The 23,743-nt window shown below is 47.0% G+C and overlaps 1 protein-coding gene across 3 annotated transcripts; it reads left to right on the plus strand.

Annotated features, from left to right (window-relative positions):
* Positions 1-1,166: 1,166 nt before the first annotated feature.
* Positions 1,167-22,661, plus strand: arhgef7a (Rho guanine nucleotide exchange factor (GEF) 7a). 3 transcript variants are annotated; one of them, XM_028393107.1, is made up of 23 exons: positions 1,167-1,264; positions 1,348-1,591; positions 4,880-4,963; positions 9,402-9,486; positions 9,582-9,715; positions 10,619-10,820; positions 11,883-11,971; positions 12,424-12,518; positions 12,605-12,700; positions 12,890-13,012; positions 13,147-13,285; positions 13,368-13,427; positions 13,511-13,657; positions 15,025-15,111; positions 15,191-15,269; positions 15,345-15,484; positions 15,909-16,130; positions 16,218-16,311; positions 16,407-16,496; positions 16,826-17,005; positions 20,829-20,928; positions 21,691-21,745; positions 21,818-22,661. In XM_028393107.1, exons 2-23 carry the CDS (start codon positions 1,427-1,429, stop codon positions 21,938-21,940), a joined length of 2,589 nt encoding a protein of 862 aa, XP_028248908.1. In that variant the 5' UTR covers positions 1,167-1,264; positions 1,348-1,426; the 3' UTR covers positions 21,941-22,661. The 3 variants fall into 3 exon arrangements, with proteins under 3 accessions (XP_028248908.1, XP_028248906.1, XP_028248907.1); XM_028393105.1 differs by lacking the exon at positions 16,826-17,005; XM_028393106.1 differs by lacking the exons at positions 1,167-1,264; positions 1,348-1,591; positions 16,826-17,005 and adding an exon at positions 4,686-4,785.
* The last annotated feature ends 1,082 nt before the right edge of the window (positions 22,662-23,743 follow it).

A 23,743-nucleotide genomic window follows, 5' to 3' on the forward strand; every position in this document is an offset into this window, starting at 1 on the left:
ACTGTGAGAAGTGACGCTCTGATGGACTGTATCTTAATGTATTCCTGATGTTACTAAGAGTACACATATAATCAGGCTGGATGGTTCATTTTTCTTCCTTCCTAGCACCAGCAAATAATATATTTACCAAAAGATGCTTCACAGAGTGAGCTGGAGTCTGAAGCCTCCTCCAGGAAGATGCTGGATCCAGGAGGAGCACTGTGGGTTCCACCCAGGCTGCAGCAGGGTCGACCAGCTCTTTACTCTCTTACAGATAGTTCAGGGGTCTCTGTGTATTTTGGCGCTGTAAGTATTGTCCAGGTCCACAAAATACACAGAGTCCATCTTCCTGTCCCTTCTCCCATCACTGTGAACGTGACCCTGGGATGATCAAACTCCTCCACCCTTCCAGGAGAGAACCGTGGCCTCAGACCTGTTTGCAGTGGGTGTCTGACTGTTTGTGATTTTCATGTCCAGGATGGGTGCACAGCTGGTGACCAGGAAGTCACATCTCTGCCCTGTGCAGATGTTGTCCCTCTGGAGACAAGTCTCCAGATCAAAACCTCCTAGTCTGAAGCCATGGGTCTCTCCTGGAAGGGTGGAGGAGGAGTTTGATCATCCCAGGGTCGTGTTCACAGTGATGGGAGAAGGGACAGGAAGATGGACCGTGCAGGTGGTGTCGTTCTACATCTCTACCCTCACCTAGAGCATCAGAAAAGATCCCAAGACCTGCTGGAGGGATCACGTGTCTCAGCTGGATGGAAACATACAGACAGATATGTTATTTTAATATTGTTAGTGTTCAGAGTTTTGGACTCCTTCTTTCTGGGTGGCTGTGTTTAAAGTTGTGTAAGGGGCACACAGCAGTGCTTTTAACACATGAGGCGCTGCCTCTCTTTTTAAACATGTCTTCAGAGAGCTGCCTGTCCAAACAGCTTGCAGCAGCTTGCAGCAGACATCCTGTGGCGCGGTTATAATACCGGGATAACAGAGCAGGATACGCAAAGCCGCGCACTGAGAGCCTGTTCATGACAGGCTGAAGCGCCCTCACCACTGGTTGGACTGGCTTGTCCCTCTTCTGTGATGTCATCCAATAGATGAGTGGCTGGCGGCTGCGATGCGCATGTATGCAGTCCGCTGCCTCACCCCATCACAGCGAACCGCACTTGACAGCTTTCCAGGTTAGAGGAGGGACACACACACACACACACCATCCAAGGGAGGAAACCAGGCGTGCTGAATTTCCATCAGCCAGCCGTCATCATCATCATCATCATCATCAGAGGTACACGGGCTCCCCGCAGCCTCTCTCTCTCCTCCTCACGCATCATTTTGCGGGATTAATGATGTTTCTGTTCTAACGCACAGATGACAGCGTGAGCAGGGCGGTAAGCCGCGCACATACCCAAACAGCCGCTTTGTTGAGTCGGATCTGCTGTGACTGGACATGAATTCGGCGGAACAGACGGTTACATGGCTGATTACGCTCGGGGTGCTGGAGTCGCCGAAGAAGACCATCTCGGATCCTGAAGCCTTCCTGCAGAGCTCCCTGAAGGATGGGGTGGTGTTGTGCAGACTGCTGGAGCGGCTCAGCCCGGGCTCCACGGAGAAAGTAAGGGACCCGCCGCGCTCTCCTTCTCCTCCTGTCTGAACACAGCCAAACGGCCGCCGCGGCGGTTCCACGGCTCCGGGCAGCGCACAGACGCGCCGCCGCGCGGCTCGTTGTCTGGCCTGTCTTCCTGCCCACTGATCCATGAGCAAATTTCTTTTGTAGGTCACGCAGCTCGTGTTATTGTCTGCGATAGGAGCACTGTGTCAGCGCGTAAAGCAGCAGCAGGCCGTGGGCTCCTCTGCTCACAACAAGGCCACATGATCGCGGATCGATCAGATGGATCAGCAGCTGATAGACTCCGCTGCTTTATAATGAAGGCCTCGCTTGGTGCGCGTTTAATGCAGGGACACACAGCGTTCCTGTTGAATCCAGGGCGACGCTGCGGCTGGTGTGTGTGTGTCGGTGTGTTTGGACACATTACACAGACACACTGATGAGCCGGGGGATGAGTGGCTCTCTGCGCACAGACCACAGCTACAACAGCGGGCCGCCATTGACTGCAAAGGCGCACACAGGCTGAGAGCTGGACCCGCTCCCCTTTTAAAGGAGCAGCGCAGTGTTTGTGCCCGTCAGCCCACAGTTCAGACAGCCACCTGAAGGAGGCGATGTTTCCCCGAGCAGAGGATGCTCTGCTGCAGGCTGAGTTTCAGCGACAGAAAGCCCAGTGATGCTGCTCCCTGTGAGGGACCAGAGCTGCTGTCACGCACTAAGCTGGAATTACACGTTATAAGGCTAATATAGGCCCTGCTGTTTATGAGCTCGCCATATTGAATACTTGCCTCTGATTGGTCAGTCGTGGCATTCTGTGGTCTGTACGCTGCTGTGTTCCATGGGGACTGGTGAAGAAGTCCATTAAGCTGTGTTTTAAATCAGTGTTTACAGTATAAAACTATTGATCAGTCAGCAAGCAGTGTGCTCATCGTGAGTTTAACCCCTACAGGCTGAGTGTCTTTGTCACCAGTGAGCATGTACTTACTCACATGACCACAGAAAAACATCTGCATGTAGTTATCACATTTCTCCTTATTAACCCTGGGCCACTCGCCCTCGTATCACTCATCACTGTGTCAGGTAAGCTTCTAAGCTATGATACGATGAACCAGTGGGTTACACACACAGCCCTGTATATAACAACTGATCACAGCTTGCTGGGCTGATTATAAGTGCTTTTGCTGCTGCTGTGATTTCTCACATTTCACCAGCAGAGAACCTCAAACATGGCCGAGGTGTTTATGTGCATAGATTAAAACAGGACGTGGTGAGCAGCTTCATAGTCAGGATACCAGTGCGTGTGTTTGCAGTATGATTAGATATTGATATAACTGTGATAAACACTCCCACTGTTCTGCTCCTCACAGTGTTTCACTGCTCCCACCTTTCCTTGTTGCCTGATGAGTTTTAAGCTAAGGGATTACTGAGCTCCACTGTATGTACACAAACAAACTGTCCAGATGTTGTAGATGCTACAGATGTTAACATGCACCGTGCACCGAGGGAAGAGACGGTGCTTCCTCCCTCCAGCAGCGTGACGTGTAGTGAGCGCTTCACAGCTGTGATATGGGAGCATCGCTTGGTTCCACCTGTATTATTTGACTTTATCTGCAGGATGTCTTCTTTTTATCAGAGATGTTTTTAAATGCTCTGGTCGTATTAATCACTGGAAGTTACAAACACTTATCTCCACTCTGGACAGACTCAGTTTATCACATGAGTGTGGATGTAAAACAAACCTAGAAAGCTCAAAGGTTTAGGCTGGAGGCTGCAGGCAGTGTTAACCATGTTATACTGTTTAATATTTAGAGGTTCACGTATGTTTCCATGTAGTTCAATTATTGTTATGCTACAGTCAGGTCCATGCAGTGTGGCTAACAGGTTAGCTGTCTAATATTATCACTAGAAAACAAATAGAATAGAATAGAATGCCTTTTATTGTCACTATAAATATAGTACAATGAGTTTAAAGCCATCACCCAATATAAGTGCAAAAAAAGCAATATATAAAAAGAGATAAAAAATACAGTTTGATTGGATGAACATTATTCAAGATTTATCTGAACGAGCAGGGTGTTGGCCTTATAATATAATAATATTATAATCCAAATTAAAAAATTAAAACATTTCTTTATCAAAAAATCCCAAATGTTATCTTCTAAGTGGACGGCAAATGATACAAATGCGTCTGGTTCCAAAAGGCCTGATCGGACCTGTAAATTCTAGCTTACTGCAAATTATTGCTCCAACATTACGGAGCATTAAACAGCAGCAACCTGCAAAAATGTCTCTTTAATAAACACATTTACTTTGTTAGATAATTTATTGTTGGCTAATGTTCCACATTTGTGGAATGGATCATGTTAGCGTTAATATAATGTGTATCGGTCAATCCAGCACACAAGCTAGCTTGCTGTGTGTAAATTAGCTGCACAGTTTAGCTAACTAGCTTACCAATGCTTGTACACAGTGCAGCAGAATGACTCCTAAAGCCTGGACACCTGTTAGCATGTTAGCACTTCCTGTTCCTTTGTCATGAAGTCAGCGTCTCTGTTAACGTGTTTTAGCTAGACGTCTGAAATACGGTTGCTAAACACTTACTAGATTTTCATTTTGCCGCACAACACACACCAGGAAATACACTACAGGTCATTGTTTACCTGTTTTTAAAGGTTGTTTTCTAAAGTCCTATATTCGGACTACAAACGTCATCATGACGTAGGTACGGAGCTGAAGAAGAAATGAGCGCTAAACTAGGTGGTGACGTTGTAGTCACGTGACCGTCCCGTAGCCGGTTTATAGCGTAGCATTAGCTTTTAGCTTCCGGTGATCTTTTATAGGCTTCAAAAATCATAAAATGGTGCTAGTTAGTGAAGATTATCCTGCTCAGCTAAACCTGTGAGGATGAGAAACTTTAATTCATCTTCTTCTATAGTTCAAAATACAATAGAAACATCTTTTTCAATTTAAATGAGATGCTAACTTTCGCGTTGGACTACAAAATGACGTCATCGCTGCTTCAGAGCCCAGTCGAACAAAAACAACAGGAGTGGGGGGGGGGGGGGGGTCCATTGTCAACGTCATTTCCGTCCAGCCTCCTCCAGCAGTGTTCAGCCTCCCGGAGTGTCAGGCCTAATGCACACACAGACACACACACACACACACAGACACACACACACACACAGACACAGGAAGCTTTAAGGGTGAGAAAGTCACACACTGCCGCAGAGCGAACCGCGTTCAGCCGCCGCCGGAGCTGGAAGTTCTCCTCTAACCCGCGTTTCCGTCTGTCCGCAGATCTACCAAGAGCCGAAGAACGACGGCGAGTGTCTGAGCAACATAAAGGAGTTCCTGAAGGGCTGCACATCGTTCCGCGTCGAGGTGAGTCCCAAGCTTTTCTGAGTGTGGGTCTGGTTTGTGACACGCTGCTGCACAGAGACGTGGTTAGAGGGGGACACAATAGACAAAGCGTCCGTGGACGGAGCCCCTGACACGGGGGAGGAGGAGGAGGTGGTGGAGGAGGTGGTTGAGGAGGTTAGCAGCCGAGAACAATCACCCATCGCTCGGACAGGGAGCTGTTTGCTTGACCTGGGACATTAGCAGCATTTTGGCAGCCTGGTTAGAAACAAACAAAAACAGTGACGCCTCCTGATGGATGCAGAGCTCCGTCCCGAGCTCCTGCAGGAGGCTCTGCTGTCACCTCCTCTCTGTTGTGCACACAGTTTTCACTGAAACTCCTTGTGCAGCTGGAAACAACAGTTATATAAGCAGGTTCTGACATGGTTATCCCAGCCTTTGTTTCACAAACACCCATCCACAGATGGAGCTCCGCACCCCTGCAGGCCCATTGTGGAGGGTCACTGTGGGGATGTGTGGTGCCGTTCTGGACCACAATCCTCTGCAAATTAAGGACAGAGTGTTGTTGATGGCTGTGCATAGAGGGGTCATTGAACCAGTGTGCTGTGACAATGCGGCTCAGTGTTCCTCAGCAGTGCTTCTCCCTGCAGAGCGTCCAGCCACCAAACAAGAGGTGGAGCATGTCACTGACTGGCTGCAGACGGGCAGGATTTAAGGGCAGCATGACGGAGCAGTAACAACCGGAGGACCTGGTTTATCCGTCGCCAGTCCTGCCTGTGTTTGATCCTCGTGTGCAGGAGTGTGATCAAATGATTTTTTTGATATGTGAGTAAACTGGTCAGAGCAGGATTACAGATATTTGGGACACTACTCACCATCTGTAGAGCAAAGATGGATCTTCTCCAGAGCTCCGCTGGCTCTGACCCCAGGTAGCTGTGGCTGCTGCAGATTAGAGCCGGGGCCGCTGCGCTCTCGCAGCTCAGACTGACCTTTTTTCGGTGGACTTTTGGCTGAGGGTTTGAAGGGATTGATATAATTTGGACTCTGTGCTCAGTTCAGATGCTGATGACCGTGCCTGACACTTGAGCAGCTGCTGCTGCCGTTGACCTTTACCCTCTGATGCCTTTGACCACAGGAAGTGATCATTAGAGTTCCCATGACCCCGCTGGTCCCTGTGGAATTGTAACCTTACCCTGACGTTAATTACACATCCATCTGTCTACACTAATGTGTAATGTGTGTACTAATGAGTCTGAGCTGTCGTATATATATATATATATGCACAAGATGGTGGACAGTGTGGTCGTACTTCAGGAGAGGCTGAAGAAGCTGCAGCAGAGATTCCTGGTGATCAGTTTGTCGAGGAGATCGTTGAAATCTGGAAACATCATTCTAGGATTCAGGCGTAGAGACAAATATGAGCATTGGTGCCACATATAAATACAGTAAACGTAATATCAGTGAGGTCTGCCCAGTGATTATTGGATACAACATGATAAACATACAGTATCCTGCTGATCATGTCGGCATGCAGCCATCACAGGAACAACATTTATAGATCTAGTAGTTGCTGCTGAGGTTTGATCAGTCGTCACACGGTGATAGCGTCACTGCACAGATATGTAGCAGGCTTTGTTTGGAGTCGTGCTCTTTCTTGCCATGTGTGATTCATATCTGTGCAGTTAATGGTTTTGTTTGTGTAATATGGGAGGAGATGGATCCACAGCACGTTACATTCTCATATATTTATCTGTCACCACGCAGGTAAGCAGTGAAAAGTCAGGGTGTGTAGTTTCTGTAGGTTTTTTCATGCACGCTCTGTGATGAAAACCTCGGCAGGTAGAGAGGCTGTCAGGATGGATGCACTGTGTGCGATGGATTCTGAGCATCGACTGTGTATAAACATGGACGACCTGACAGCTCTGCTGGCTGCAGTGTGGGTCATAAACCCCGCCTCCTCCATGCTAGTGGGACACAGAGCAACTGAAACCTGAACGTTCTCCTCACACTCCACATTCTCTGAGATGGTTGATGGGTTTATCACACTGATCTGTGCTCAGGGCTTTTTTCCATGAATTCATATTTAATTAGTTATTGTTGGTAAAATAGTGAGTGACATCACAGTCAGCAGCCAGTGGAGCAGCCGACCTACTCCAAAAGTTAAGGAGGGGTGTGTTTGATGTGGATGGATGATGGATGTTTGGGTGAGACATGAGATGACACATGTTGTTGTCATCAGGTGTTGTGTGGTTACTCACATCTTGTGTTGTTGTGTTGATCGGGCCATGAGGTTGTCTAACAGGACAGTTAAAGGAAGACCTTTGTGTTAAAGAAGACATTTAGTGAGAACATCTTGGCCTCTTTCTCAGAAGCTTCTAGGTGTTTTATCGACAAGATCAGTGACTGAAGACATTTGTCTGGACTATGACGACAATCATCTGTTGTGTATGTACATTGTTGGCACTCAGAGTCGCACCTGGATCCATCGTCACCCATCGGTTTACCTTGAGGCTGATCGTGGAAGCTTCGTTATCTCCAGGAACTGAAACACATGATCAGCTGGAGCGAGATCAGGCGACTCCTCTGAGCAGTAAAAATACTCCACAAAAACAGAAAGCTGTGTGTGTGTGTGTGTGTGAGGCCACATGCCATTAACTGTTTGTTGCAGGTGAGCACACACTCCCTCAGTCATGACAGTGAGGGAGCATGCTGACTCACAGAGGGGTGTTGTTGTTGTGTTGTGCTGTTGTTAGAGTCTGCTGAGGGCTTAGTGGGCGTGTTGGAGCTCGTCATGTTACTCACGTTCATCACACAGATCTTTAATATGCATCATTTGTTCAACAGTAACTGTTAAAACTGGTCTGAATGAGGAAAGAGCTGAAATTTCTCACATATCAGAGGGAAGGAAAGGTCCCGCTTCCACCTGAATGCTCACCAGGAGCAGTGAGCTCTGTGGCCTCGACACACACACACACACACACACACACACACACACACACACACACTTCCTCACACACTCTCTGTTTTCTAAACACGCACTCTTTCAGCCACAGTCGTTCACACATCCCCTGAGGACATATCTGCAATCAGAGCGGAAGATGAATGAGACTCAGTCAGTGTAGCCGGAGCGAGCGTCACACAGGAAGAGAGAGGACGACCACTGTCATCAGCACAGATACAATCACTGCCATTCATCCTGACGGAGAGGCCGCTGAGCATCACAGACGTACACACAGAGCCGATCACCTCGCTGCAGTTAAGGGGAAGCATGGACTTTATTTGACACATTATGAATTCACCAGCACGATTCTCAGTGGCTTCTATCTTTAGCGCTCGCATTAGCCTCGGGGGGGGGGGCTTCAGTTCCTGCTGCAGATCGGAGTTAATCTCCAGTTTTCTGCTCATGTTTGTTCCATTGATTTGTGCTTTTGTTGTGCTTGTTTTCTCTCAGATCGTAGTCTCAGTCAGATCCGATTGAATAAATGTGAGCTGAGACCAGTGCTGGGTTTTTAGGACCGATACCGGTTTCGGTTGTTGGAAGTGAAACATCACAACACACCGGCTAATTCTCTTGACAAAGCAGTGCTTCAGAGTTTATGAAGGTTTTCTGTATTTGTGCATAAATATGACGCATAACATCAGCGTTAGCCCTAAAGATCCACCTGCTCAGAGGAGAGTTCCATCAATGGGATGATTCACAAACAGTTTTATTATATCTCTACACTGTGTGCAGAGGCGGCACAGCAGGAAGGTTCTGGGGCCTCTCTGTGTGGAGTCTGCATCTTCTCCCTGTGCCTGGTTCTCTCCGGCTCCCTCCCACATTCTAAAGACGCGCTCGTTAGGTCAATTGGCGACTCTATTTTGAGTGTGAGTTGTTTGTGTTGCCCTGTGATGGACTGCTGACCCGTCCAGGGTGGACCCCGCCTCTCACCAGTAGATAGCTGGGAGAGGCTCCAGCCCCCCTGTGACCCTGCACTGCAGGACGAGGCGGGTTCAGACGGATGTGTGCAACACTGTAAACTCTTCCAACATCAGTAGTTGTTTGTCATGATGTGTAACACTACACGTTCATCATTTAATAATTCAAATATCGACTGAGAAACTGTTGATTAATCACACAAAGTAAATCAGGATGGTTCCATCATAGGACTGTCTCCACTGAGTTTAGACTTAAGTCTGTACAGGAGCCATATGATAGAAGAGTGAATACTTCTGAAGCTGTCATGAAAAGGATATTATTAGTAAAGTCCTGTCTGTCTTTGTTGGAGCAGACGGTGTCTGTAGCTGGAAACATGTGAGTCTGCTGAGTTTGTGTGTTTCACCCACGGCTTCTGTCAAAGATAATGAGAGCTATCGATTGGCTGTCGGCACCGTGGCAGCTGATGACACGCAGGAAGTAGTGATTTGTTGTAGGAGAGAAATGGATCTGTGGATGACTCCCGTCCTGTCTTATCTCCCGCAGCCGTTCGAGGCCAGTGACCTGCTGCTGGGGCTGAACTTCTCCAAGGTGCTGAGCAGCCTGGTTGCTCTGAATAAAGTGACGGCAGGTGAGTCCCAGTCTGTGCAGTGTGTGGGTGTTTTTTATGAAAGACGGGCGTGTGGGAGGGCTGTGTTATTTATATTCTACTCTTGTTTTGTTCAGATATCGGCGTGGGCAGCGATTCGGTGTGTGCCCGACACTCCTCAGCCCACCGCATCAAGTCCTTTGAGTCTCTGTCCTCCCAGGCTTCACTGGGCCGAACCTCCAAGCTGCTGCAGAACCAGTTCCGCAGTCTGGTAAGTTCCGCACTCACCTCCAACATGAGCAGCAATAACAGCAGCTAAAGGTTTCCAGTAGCTGCTGACCAGTCGTCCACAGCAGCTTGGAGGAGTCTGAGTCCATTCCTCAGTACAGAGCAGCTTCAGTTCTGACATGTTGCTGGGTTTCCTCACATCAGCTGCTTGTTTCAGGTCCTTCCACAACATCTCAGGTGGATTAAGGTCAGGACTTTGACTTCAGAACAGGAACTCTGTTCTTCTGGAACCGTTCTTTTGTAGAACCACTTGTGTGTTTGGGCTCGTTGTCTTGCTGCTCTTTCTCTTCAGATCCAGCTCACAGACAGATGTCCTGACATGTTCCTTTAGAACTCACTGCTGTCATTCAGGATTCATTGATCCATCAATGAGGACAAGCTGTCCTGGTCCAGTGGTTAGTCAGGGACTGTTGGAGGGTAACAGTGGACATGTTAATTAACTGTGTACTGGTGGTTTTTGTAACCTTTTCCACACTGAAACATATGTTATCTTCATTATTAAGAAACTTGTAGAAACCTTTAAACATCACTTTATATTTTAATCTTCAGTTTTAGATGAGCACGTTAAATGAGAGATCCATAATAATCTGAAGCAGTTACTTCAGTGAAGGAGGCCACTGAGTGTTTTAATTATTGTTTCTGTTTCACATAATTACACAGTGTTAATGGATAATTAGAGGCGCTGCGGTGAGTTCTGCTGATTAGACCTGGGCTCAGGTTGATGGTTGATGGTTGATATGTAGAGAACAACATGATGTCACCAAACTGTGTGTGTTTGTCCTGTGGTTACTGTGGATCCAGTGTGCTGTAGATCTTAATAATTCTAAATTATGATGAGTAATATGTTTATTTTTATATTTGCTGACATCATCATCTCCTCCATCAGGACATGTCAGAAAACAGTGGACAGCAGCTGCTGGTGAAGGCTCGGTTCAACTTCCAGCAGACCAACGAGGATGAGCTCACCTTTACCAAAGGTGACATCATCAGCGTGACTCGCCAGGAGGAGGGCGGCTGGTGGGAGGGGATGCTCAACAGCAGGACCGGCTGGTTTCCTAGCAACTATGTGCGCGAGGTCAAAGGCACCGGTAGGTTACTCCTAGAAGACAGGGATGCAGTTATTGGGAATCCGGGGCTTATTATCTTAACATGAATATTACACATACAGAAAGACGCTGTCTGGTTATTTTTACACCTCGACTCACTAAAGGAGGATATTAACGCCTGTGATTCATTGTGTTGCGTTGTGTTTGTTGCCTCACTCAGACCACATATTTCTAAATAAGTCTCCCACCCCTGCATGTCTCTGTCAGTGATCTAATTATAAGCAGAACTGCACAGAGCTGCTGCCTCTGTCACCGTCCTCAGGCTTCATGACCGGAACACACTGTTGCCTCTGGAGTCACCTGTTGTTCTGATGCCATGTGTTCTATAGACTGTCCTGTTCGGAGTCTGTGTGTCTCTGACCGTCCCACAAGTAGCTCCTGATCTGAGCCGGCCCCTCCCTGTTTCACGCTTTATAATGCAAGTGTTAAAATAATTGAGTCCAAATTAAACAGTGTTTGTACCAGGCAGTAAACATGTTGGACATTTTAACATTAGTCCGCCTCCAGAGGCTCAGACAGTATATGAGGGACTTGTAACCCAAGTAACAGGGGAAGCAACGCTTGTTCTGACCTGTAGAGCAGGATGAGTCTGACATAACTCGGACAACAAAGACAGAAAATGTCGTCAGTGGAAGCCGTGTTATGGTCTCACTGTTGGCCTGTTGGTGCCTTTCAGCAGCAGGAACTTTCCCCGTCAGGCTGATGGAGGGTAGGCAGCATGGAGTGGAGACGGCTCCTTACGTTACAATTCCACCTCGTGTATCACATGGAAACATAAAGTCTAAGTGGACTGATGAGGGCCCCTCATAGGTGCTTTAACCAGTACGCTGTATCTGTGCAACACCAGAATCAGCTCTGTAGGGGGAGAAATCTCTGCCCACTGTTGATTTACAGCAGCCAGAGTGCTGACATGCAGAGGAGCTGCGCTTTAATGCTGCTGAGGCTAAGTGTTCCTGTGTCGGTGCTGTGTGAATATATGAAGTGTGTTTACTCCAAAAGCATTTGAGTCAGAGCAGCCGTGTGTAATGATTTATCCTTCCACAGACAAACAAGTGTCCCCCAAGTCCGGCACACTGAAGAGTCCTCCGAAAGGCTTCGACACCTCTGCCATCAGCAAGACCTACTATAACCTGGTGAGGAAGCACATGGTGACATTTAAGGACACCGTCTGTTTTATTAATACCTGCTCGTCTGTCTGTAGCAGTGTCTGTGACACACTGACACACACTGTCTGCTCAGGGTTTCAATTGTGTAGCGTCTGTTACAGTCTAAACTGTAGCTGCCTTTAGTTTTTAGCAGATGATCGTCTGTTCTCTTCTGCTGAAGGCAGCCGTGCTGCTGCTTGTTTTGCCTCTGTCTGAATTAGGTTTTTAGCATCTCTGAGACGGGAGGCTCCTGATCTAAGCAACATTATGCAGCTGACAGAGGGCTGTTTTAGAAACAAATGTCTGCAGAAGAAGCTAAAATGAAATAAACAGTTGGTCACTGCTCTTTATGTGAAATAAAGAACATAGAGAGCAGCTGTTTTAGTACAGCCTGTGTGGTAAGGACGCTTTGAACGGAAGCATTTTCCTTCTCTTTGCAGGTTTTGCAGAACATTTTAGAAACGGAGACAGAATACTCGAAGGATCTTCAAAGCCTCCTGACCAACTACCTGCGACCTCTTCAGAACATCGACAGGTAGGACCTTATTAAACGTCATAGGTTTTTCTGTAACGTTAACGTGGCGCCACCTGGACTCACATTCACACGTCTCCCTCCTCCAGGCTGAGCAGCTGCGACGTGGCTCTGATTCTGGGAAACCTGGAGGAGATCAGCACCTTCCAGCAGATGCTCGTCCAATCGCTGGAGGAGTGCACCAAGTGAGTCCCTCCCAGCTCACGCAGCCTCTCTGCTGCAGCAGCAGCATCCTCCCTGTTTCATAATAGGCAGAGGGACATCTAGTGGTGGTCTGCGTGTACTGCAGGGATTAGTTTGTGCTGCTTTCAGCGCAGTGCAGGAGGACTCGCTCACTGTTTACCGCTCACACAGATGTGCTTTCACTGTTGTAGGCTTCCTGAAACCCAGCAGAGGGTCGGTGGCTTCTTCCTCAACCTCATGCCACAGATGAAGGCTCTCTATGTTGGTTACTGCTCCAACCACCCTTCTGCAGTTAATGTGCTCACCCAGCACAGGTATGTTTGCTGGTTTTATTCTGCAGCATACCTGCATGGTGAAACGTGTGAGTCAGTGTTACAGAGAATGGAGTCTGATTGGTGCATTGACTGAATATATTTGCATCTCGCTGCCTCTTTCTGTCCTCTTGCAGTGAAGTATTGGGGGAGTTCATGGAGGGCCACGGTGCAGTCTCCCCTGGGATCCTCACTCTGACCACAGGCCTCAGTAAACCCTTCATGAGACTGGACAAATACCCCACCTTACTCAAAGAGCTGGAGCGGCACATGGAGGTGTGTGTGTGTGTGTGTGTGTCACTGCAGCTCTCATGTGCAGCTGTGTGTACTCTCTTTAATCATGTTTGTATTGTCTCAGGAGAGCCATCTTGACCGGCCGGACATTCAGAAGTGCATGGCGACTTTCAAAAACCTGTCTGTGAGTTGACTTCCTGCACAGACCTCACATCAAAGGAAATGGATGATAATAACGGAAGCTGTTGTCTGTTTGCATCCCTGCAGGCTCAGTGCCAGGAGGTGCGGAAACGGAAGGAGCTGGAGCTGCAGATCCTCACAGAGTCCATCCGGCTGTGGGAGGGGGACGACATCAAAACCCTGGGCTCTGTCATCTACATGAGCCAGGTCTTAGTCCAGAGTCCTGTGCTCGAGGTACCTGCTTCACAGCCCTCTTCTTCAGTCTGTTCACATTATTAGATGTGCTAGTATCCATCTGTCTGTGTCTGTGGTCCCCAACTGCTGCGACTAAACATGCACCACTCCAGCACAGGGCTACATCTCACTAAACCAGTGACGAGCCGAGTGTCTGATGTCACTCATAGTGCTGCTTCACCTGTGCGAGAGTTTGTGGCTGTTCAGGAACAGCTGATTAGTCCTCATTCCCCTCATAAACTGTAGGGCTGTAATCTCCCGGTCCACTGGTCGATTTATTGGTCGACACGTTCTGGCTCGACCTAAATTCTGGTTGGTCGACTTTTTGTAGCGTTAATTTTATCAGGAGGAATGTACCAAGTGCTAATGGGGGTGTTTTCGGAGCACCCGTTTCTCAGGTAACAGTCGATCTTTGAACACCCCCCTTGTTTTCACTGCTTTGGTTTAGCCCGACCCACTAGAGACAGAGTACGGCCCAGTGGTTTGATGAGTATTTATTTAGTTTTGACCATGTCAATTGAGTCAGTCCTCCTCTATCAAGTCAGAGACATCATCAGCGCTTCATGAAAATAGACAACGGAAAAAAGTTTGCATCCTGAATTTCCCCTCGCGGATCAATATAATGTCACAGCTCGACTGCGTCATTCAGCGAAGCTGCGCTCCTGTGTTCAGTGTCGCTGTGCGCAGGACATGTGCAGAGCGACATGATGTCTGTAAATATTATAACATGACAAAAACAAGTGTCTAAATATTCCTCCACAGGTTTTGTGCTGATATCACTAGATGAGGGGATATTTTTCAGAAATCTGTGATATTTCGCAGATGCACTTGAATCAAAGCGTTGTAAGAGCCGACTCGAGTGTGTGATTCATTTCAGCACAAAATAGTCAGGTCAAAAATATAAGCAAATAAATTACGTCTTTGTAGCCTTTATGTTACTTAATTTGTTGAACTTTATTGTTTCAACTTCCCCACTGTAGTCAGGAAGCAGAGGAGTGACCCCCCCACCCCCCCATTAGTCGATTTTTAGTCAAAATTTGGTTTCTTTGGTTGATTACAGCCCTAATAAACTGTGAGGCTGAAAAACAGCCCACCATGGTCAGACATCTGTTTGGAATTTACCTGAGTTGTCACAGAGAGAACACATTCACACCTACGGTCAGTCTAGAATGAGGCCGTGTGCTGTAGATGGGAGCCTCAGTCCTTAGTCAGTGAGTTCTGTCTGATACCAGGCGGCGCGCTGGAAGCTTCCTGCTCTGATGGTCTGTCCGCGCTGCACAGGCCGCCTCCTGCTGTGAAAGAAACACTGGCCCAGACCCGATTCTGACTCTCTGACCTTCCCTCTTTGTTTCTCTGCTGTCTGTCAGGAGAAGAACGAGCGTTACCTCATGCTCTTCCCTCACATCCTCCTCATGTTGTCTGCCAGTCCCAGGATGAGTGGCTTCATATTCCAGGTCAGTAATCACAGTGTATCTGTCTGACTCTCACCTGTGTAGGAAATGAAGTGTCTGATGTGTTGACTTGCCTCTGCAGGGGAAATTGCCCCTGGCCGGCATGATGGTGACCAGACTAGAAGACTGTGAAGCCCATAAAAATGCGTTTGAACTCAACGGTAATGCTGCGTGAAATAAGCAACATGTCGAGTTAAATCATGACTTTAACAACAACACACTCGCTGTCCCTGCAGGCACGATGTTTGACCGGCTCCAGGTGATGTGCAGCAGCCAGCAGGACCTGCAGGACTGGGTGGAGCACCTGAGCCGACAGATCAAACACACTGCAGCCACAGCGCCCAGCCACAAACCCCTCACCGTGCCCTGCCACACGGTCAGCTGATAATCACTGTCATTGTGCTGCTGTTCACTGAACATACACATCTATACATGCTGAATACTCCTAAAGTCAATGCACCTTTACAGGCTGGTCCACCTAATGCCCAGCAATCATCTCGTATGACTCACATTGAATGGTATATTTCAATGAACAATGGAGTTTAATGCCATGAATACATCGTTTACCTTCAATCAGCAATGATGCTAATTGTGTTTACAGTCGGCCTCTCTGCAGGCTGCTGGGTGTAGTGTATAAACATGTATCTGTCATCAGCAGGATGTATGTGAACCTGTCATTATGGCTGATTAAAACAAAATAATAAGGAGGTGTCACACCGAGGGTTAATCATAACGGGGAACATTTAATCAACTGAAACTAGTCAGTACCAGTAAGCGTCCCTGTTGGTTCATCCCCTCAGCTTCCTTCTCACCCCCTCACCCCGTCCCGACACGCTGAAGGGAGGGCCATGACGGTGGCTCCTACATACCACACCCTGCCTCACCCGTCCTCCCACGGCACCTCCCACAGCACCATGATGTGGGGCCCGCTGGAACCACCCAACACCCCCAAACCCTGGAGCCTGAGCTGCCTCCGACCCGCCCCACCCCTGCGGCCCTCCGCTGCCCTCTGCTACAAGGAGGTGAGGGCGTGTTTCTCTGCAGCCTGAGCGCCTGCAGTTGTGCAGAATGTTCACATCATTCTTGGCTTTTGTTGCTTCTTTGTGCAGGATCTTAGTAAAAGTCCTAAGAGTGTGAAGAAGCTCCTCCCCAAGCGTAAACCTGAGAGGAAGCAGTCTGAAGAGGAGTTTGCCTTGAGGAAGAGTATGTGTTTTTATCTTTGCTCTTCCTCTCTTTAACGTACGCAGCGGCAGAGTTCCATCAGCATGTAAAGCGGGTTTCTCTCTTCTCTTTCTCAGGCACTGCTGCTCTGGAGGAAGACGCACAGATCCTGAAAGTGATCGAGGCGTACTGCACCAGCGCCAAGACCAGGCAGACTCTCAACTCCAGTAAGAACAACCTGAGTGTCACTCGTACATGTGTAGAGGTTCACGCTGGAGCCTGCTGCCTCCTCTTCTTCAACGCCGTGTTCTGATCTGATCCCTCTAACAGTATCTTCTCTGTCTCTCCTCCACTCCTGACCGCATCGCTCCGCTTCATGTTGAGTTCCTTCTTTTCTCATCTGTCCGTTGTTTTCCTCATTCCGTGCTATGATTTCCTCCATCCTCCCATCCTGCACCTGGTTTTTATGATTTGCCATTTGTTGCGTATGCATTATCACCACCACAACCTCCACCTCCACCCCCACCCTCCCATTCTCTCCGTCCGCCTCGACCAGCCTGGCAGGGCACTGACCTGATGCACAACCATGTGCTCGCCGACGTAGACCAGTCCTGCATGGACACGCTGGGCCGCCGTAGCAGCATGTCACGGCCCGAACTGACCTCTGACCTTTCGGAGGACTCTGACTATGACTCCATCTGGACCACCCACAGTTACAGGATGGGTTCGGTGCCGCGTAAGAGCTGCATCTCTCACCAGAACTAAAGAGCGCGCGGTGCAGCCGCGCTGTGCCGTCATGTAACGTACAGCGCGTTTACCTCTTTTACCTTCAATGTGTTCAGAACAAATAGATTTTTTTAATTTATCTATTTATTTTCTATTTGTTCATTTTTTGTTAACTTATTCGGTTTATTTATTTTTCATCTGAAGGTGTTTTAAACATCTCCCTGTTGCCTTTGCCACTTTCCCTTTTATGTGCCTCCTCTCTTTCTGTAGTTGTCATGCAGTAAGTGTGTAGTAAGTATAGTTCATTTATCTTGAATGTGACCACTCCCCTCGTTCGACTGTAGAAGCCGAGCGCATGCTACTTAAACCACGCACACACCGGGTGGTGGAAGGAGTCCGTCGCTCTACATTGACTTTGTATCGCAGGAAGGTTCTTTCTCTTCAGTTCAGTCTTGTGGAAAAAAAAATGTCTAAAAGCGGTTTTGTGTCAGTTTAAACAAGATCCCGACAAAGCTCCAAACTTCTGAAAGGAAAACAGTGGAGACAGCAGCCAATGAAAGAGAAGAAAGCTGTGTCATCCTGACACTCAGCACATCTCCATGTGCAGCTAGTGTTTAGTTCCCAAGAGTTTAAATCGAGGCAGGACTGAAGGATTGTTTTTTTGAAGACGACTCCCATTCAAACTCGGTCCCAGTAACTAGTCCTGCACAGGGCCCAGGGACACAGTTTCTGCTCGTTAACTGACCATTAACCAACTAGAGGGATCTTAGTCATGTGAGCTCCTGCAAGATCCACCCACAGAGGTCCTGAACACAGAAAACTCAGATTCCCAACCAGAACAGCAGCAGAACTGAAGGAGCCACGTGGGGGAGCGGCGAAACGTCTTCAAGCAACAATCCTTGACTCCGGCTGCCTCGATTTAAACTCTTGGAAATGACTATGACCTGGATGAATGAGCGCGTCCACAGATATATTAGTGTTTAGTGTACAGTCACATATTCAAACATCAGTTCTAGGCTGCTGTGTCTCTGTAACGCTGTTCTTACTGGGACGTAGGGTCCATAGGGCTCGGCTGGGATGTTTGAAAACTCAAAAAAATAAAATATAATGTTTATATATAATTTAAGGGAGAAAAGTTAAAGGAAAAATGTAAGTTAAAGACTTACACTTTTAAAAACAGATTAAATGCATAATATTTGCATGCTGATAGGAAAATCAAACATGCATGGGATCCTCTAGCCTTCAGCACCTTTCAGCCCCTGAAATATGGACACACATTCTTCTAATGTTTAGAAATCTGATTGAACACAGACGACACACTGACAGTTAATGTTGTTTTTTCTCCATACGGACTCAGTTTTACAGTCAGAACCTTATAAAAACTTCATTATAGGATGTTCACCTTCTTCTTAGTTCACTGACACAAACCAGCTTTTAGTCCGTTTTATGTTCCTCCTTAATATAAAGTTAATATAGAGCGCTGGACTGAGTGGGCGGGCTCTCAGCAGGGAGTACGAGGGCTTTGGAGTGGGTTAATACGGGGAGGGAGACCCAGGGGAGGGACGGGGGAGGGACAGGGGAGGGACGGAGCTTTTCCTGTCTGATATTCAGATGTAATTCAGGAAGGAGTGTATCCTATTTTCCATGTACTACTTCTGTCCAGTATGTGTTTTTAGAGTAGAGCTCTCAGACATAGCACAGATGCTGCACAAGCACGCACACACAGGTTCAGCACACTCCGCTGCTGCTGGATCACATCGCAGCATGCAGATTCTCAGCCTCTCATATCATTTTTTAGCTGTTACTCATGTTGCCGGTCCCCAGCAGAGCAGGTTTAATCAACACGCAGACAGATGTCGGACGTTAGAAGTGGAAGAGTTTGTGAGGTTCGGCCCGTTTTGTTGTCTTTTGCTGTAGCTGCTACAGAAAGAGGAGATTTCCACATACTCATCGCCGTCTAGTCAAAAGTTTACCAAGAAACAAGGTGAACATTCAGGGTCTGTTCATCTGAAGTACAAACACTTCCTGCTTTATTCATCCATCTTTAATCTGACTGCAGTGTTCTGTATTTTCCCTGAACAGACCCTCCATGTTGATTGAATCATTCCTTCAGTGTGTCTTCTCCTAGACTCACATCCACTAATGTCTATCCGTGTCACAGGGTTTGTACAGTACCTATTTACAGCTCAAGTTACTGTCATTATGAAAACATAAAACCAGGAAGAACTACAAACACATAGTCTGTCATACAAACCAATGCCTTTGTTTGGTAGGACACGTCTCCTGCTGGTTAAAGGAGCAGTTCGGGGCTTTGGGGAATACACCTGGTGCTTGTTGAGGGTCAGATATGAACATTGATACCACCTGAGTTATAGTGTCCATCCAAAGCACCCTCGAGTGGTCACTGGAGGAAGTGCAGTTTCTGGAACTTCATTTCTCTTGCTTGGCTAACAGCTTCCTCTGCTTTACGCTAAGCTCTGACCCTCTAACAGCAGCAAACATTCCCCATAGAGCCGACCTGTTTCTGTTTCTGCACAGTGTAGCTGCTGTTATGTACGATTTGAACCAGGTTAGCATAACAGCCTCTGTGTCCTGTGGCCTGCTGAGCCAGGCCTGCCTCTGCCGGCGTCCCATCCTGCATTAATGACTATTTTTATGAAGAAGTATTTTTCCAGTATTGGTATTAGAAGTACAGGTCGACATCCTCTTACAGCGAACAATGTGAGTGACAAACTGTACAACGGTCCATGTTACGGCTTTTTTTCTTGGTTGTATTTATTATTTTGTACATTGTTGTTTTTATTTATATTCTATTCTGTATGTTTACAAAATGATCCCCGGATGAATCATTTCTCTTTTTTCTTTTTTTTTTTTAAAGTTTACATTTTGTTGGTCTGTATCAAAGTTTACACTGAAATAACATACCAAGTGTTTTGGATTATTTTGCACACATCATGTAACGGGCCAGCGGGTGGGCGGGGCTACAGTCAATTCTGTACTTTTTTTTGTCGTCTACCTAGAGTGTGTATGATATAATCTAAAGGTAGACTTAAGTATTCAGTGTTCCTGTAAAGTAAATGCTCATTCGTCGGTGTAAATGCTCGCCTTCAGTGTTGTGAAGGTTAAAAAAAAAAGACAAAGAAGAGACGTGAACTTCTCATTCAGCCTCAGCAAAGCGTCAGAGTGGACTGAAAATACCAAGAGCACATACAGTAGTGTCCCTTTCTGTAAATACTAGTCGTCTCAGAGCAAGAAAAAAAATCATTCTACGAGTATTTGACGCTAAGAATATCACTGTCCTGATATCATGTGCTATACTTTGTGACAGGTGTATTCTGTGGAGGGACAGGCCGGGTGCAGAGACTAACCGTCTTTAACCGTCGTCCTCTGTGTGCTCTAATGTTGTACTCAGTTCACACATGTGACCATGTCTTATCTGCAAAAATCAGCGCCTTCAGTGTATCTGCCGTACACTGCTGAAGTCCAGAACGCTGTATGATGAGTTTGGAATAAATCTGTCATTTGGTAGAGTCTGGCATTCTGCTCGTTTGTTGTTGTTGAGCCGCTGAGATTTCTCATTAATTTTTCCCATTGACGGAGGATTGTATTGTGAACAATTGAATGAATTTATTTCCACAGTGTCTCATTTCCTGTCCTCTGTCCTCTCTCTCTCTCTCTGTGTCTGACTAACAAACATCTTTCCTGCTTCCCAGTCCTTCCAATAAAGTTTAGAAAAAGTCATTTACTGAAGACGCCTCTCATCCTCGCCCTGTTGCCACCAGGCGAGGCAGAATTCCGTACCAATGGTTGAGTGCTCTTTTGTGTTGAAACAGGACCACGGAGGGAAACGGGGCTGCACGTCATCATCCCCGGAGAGGACAAGGTCTTTGTGGAGGATCCCAGTCGCAACGGACAAAGTGCAGCGGAGGAAAAGTAAGAAAATCCACGTCCCGTTCTCTATGAGTCACCGTCTTTAGTTTTTAGGTTTAATCAGAATCAGAAGTCCTTTATTTATCCCTGAGGGGAAACTCTGTTTGTTACAGACAAGAATACAAATTAAAGATGGAATTTAAAATGTAGAATAAATATCTAAATCCCTGGGTAGCATTTAAATCTACCTGTTTATTTACTGCTGTAAAAACCTTTACACAGTAAAGAGCCTGACATGAATGTTCCAGTATGAATGTACAGTGTCTGAGTGGGTGAGAGGGACAGTCCAGTATGGTCTTTACTTTGGACCACGTCCTCCTCTGACACACCTCTGTCAGAGAGTCCAGGTCGTCCCTCACCCTCAGGCTGCTGCCCCAGCAGACACCAGCATACTTGAGGACTCAGAGAACATCCTCAGCATCGTCCTGCAGATGTTGAAGGACCTCAGCTGCCTCAGAGAGTAGAGGCGACTCTGGCCCTTCCTGTACATTCTGCATGTAAAGACCAGCAACATGTGAGCAGCCATGTCGGAGCAGGATTACCAGGAGGGTTTGTTTTTAGCATGAATCCCCTCACGTGTCCCCTCCTCCAGCCTTTAGGTGTGACTTCATCATGCCGGCTGTGTGGTGATAACACACATGAACACTGTGACATGCGTGTTCCAGACTCAGTGTTGGTTTAGGATTTGACAAAAAAATGTCTAAATATCAACATTGTCATCACATTGTGCTGCGATTGTGTGACGTAAATGTGATCTCGTTGAAGGAGCCTGGTGGACGTGGTGTACGCCCTGAGGGACCAGGTCCAGGAGCTGAAACAGGTGAATGTCAGGACAGACTTCTTCAGGATGGGTCTTCCATTAGTGTTTTTCATGATGTGTTTTCCTCCTCAGGATAATAAGAAGATGAAGAGGTCGCTGGAGGAGGAGCAGCGAGCGCGGAAAGATCTAGAAAAAGTTGTGAGGAGAGTGTTGAAGAGCATCAGTGACCCCACGTGGGATGAGACGAACCTGTGAGGCCTGTGTGTGAAGGTCTCACACTGATGCGGTTCATTTAAACTCGGCTGTGTGCGGATGGATGTGTGTGTGTGTGTCTGCTTCACTGACGGGCCTCACTGAGTCACATTCCAAACAAATGATGTCACTTCCATCATGGCGGTCATCAGGAAGACGTCTGTTTACAGCTGTCCAGCCGGGCTGCTGCCCGGCGCTCAGAGGTGGTGCCTTGATGGTGTTACTGGTCACAGATGCTTTGGACAAGTCTGAACTTGAACGATGTCGTTTCATAACCTCGTCTGTGTTATTTAATTTTTTTATGCAGGGTATTTCTCTCAGACACGGGCTGATGTTTTCAGCTTGTTGTGAAGATTGTGTTTTTTCTTTATTGTGTGTTTCTGGGCGTCCCATGGGACCTGCACAGATGTTTGAACTTGTACTGTAGGATGTAAATACTGCTAAAAGATGAGCCTTTGTCCACCAGGAGAAATAAACGTGTTCTTTGAGTTTGAATGACACACGTCACTTTATAGTGTTACAGCTCTGATAAGAACTGCCTTCATTTAAAGCCTCACAGCTCAGACTCATCGCTCCATGCTTCACACAGTTGCTGCAGATTTGTCCGCCGGACATGACTTTTTTATTCTTTACACGCTCCCTCTTGGTAACATCAGACCGTGGCCTGGTCCAGGTGGTATGAAGGGGCCCAAGGTGTGCCAAGAAATCCCCCCACCATTACAGCAGCAGCCTAAACCGCTCAAACCGGGCAGGACGGCTGCTGGTCTGCAGACCTCGGCTGAACCCAGTTCCTGTTAGACCTCCTACCAGCTCCAACCAGTTTAACTTTCATTATTACTGAATCAAACCTACGCTGTGTGCTTATTGTTTTGGTTTTTCTACTTTTATACTACTAGTATGAAAATTAACAAACATAAAAACATAAGACATGTAGTTTTTCCAATAGTTTCATGTGAATCCAGCATGTTATTGTTTCAAAATCTAATTCAAAATTTAGAATAAAATGATGAACTTACTAATTATTATTTTCTAAACATCTGTATCAATGAGCAGTAGGAACCTTTATCAGCAGCGGACACCTGACACTGTACCTGTCGGGGCGGATAAATCGAGCGCACCTTCTCCAGCGCGGGCCGTTTGTTTGGGCCGTTTCCGTCCGCCATGTTGGAGCTGTTCATAAACACACAGAACCTCACAGAACCTCACAGAACCTGTACTGAACGGACAAACGGGGGAAACAAAAGTCTGTATTTCACCGACCACCTGTGCTCTGAGCTGGAATTACAGTTATTTAAACCCTGTGAAGTTGTGGACCTTCAGAGGACTCCTCCAGCTAGGTGAGTGCTAGCATGTTTGTTCTTCTGCTGTTCAGGCTTTTTATGTGTATTTATTGTTTATTTATTGTTTATTGAAGAGCTGCTTGCTCTGAAATGTTGGTCACACCTGTGGAAAGTAGTACCTGCTGTTCTTTGCTGTTCTTGTGTGGTTTTGCGGGCAGCTGTTGACCGACGTTGACGTTTGATTTAGTTTTCAGTAAATGTGGAGTGACGTTACCGTTTGTTTCACAGGTGTAAGTTCAAATATCTTTGGACTACAGTTGAACTACAGTCTGCAGTTCAGCGCTGAGAACTCTGAGCAGGTTTGTTGGGGCCGGTTTGCTGCACTTCCTGTCCAAGGGTTGATCCAGTCTTTGAGTATTAACCCAGTTAACACACGTTTTTGGCTCATTTTTGGTTATTAGAATTATTTTACAAAGTGAACCTTTGGATTTTTAGATTATATAGTAACATTTTACAATGCTTAGCT

Source organism: Parambassis ranga, chromosome 21 (genome assembly GCF_900634625.1).
Source record: "Parambassis ranga chromosome 21, fParRan2.1, whole genome shotgun sequence".
Taxonomy (NCBI): domain Eukaryota; kingdom Metazoa; phylum Chordata; class Actinopteri; family Ambassidae; genus Parambassis; species Parambassis ranga.

Excerpts from the sequence above, each read along its gene's own strand:
- arhgef7a (XM_028393107.1), top strand. The coding sequence starts at position 1,427 with ATGAATTCGGCGGAACAGACGGTTACATGGCTGATTACGCTCGGGGTG. Across the intron at positions 16,312-16,406 it reads GGAGTTTGCCTTGAGGAAGA|GCACTGCTGCTCTGGAGGAA; the intron begins GTATGTGTTTTT and ends TCTCTTTCTCAG. Across the intron at positions 20,929-21,690 it reads CAAAGTGCAGCGGAGGAAAA|GAGCCTGGTGGACGTGGTGT; the intron begins GTAAGAAAATCC and ends ATCTCGTTGAAG.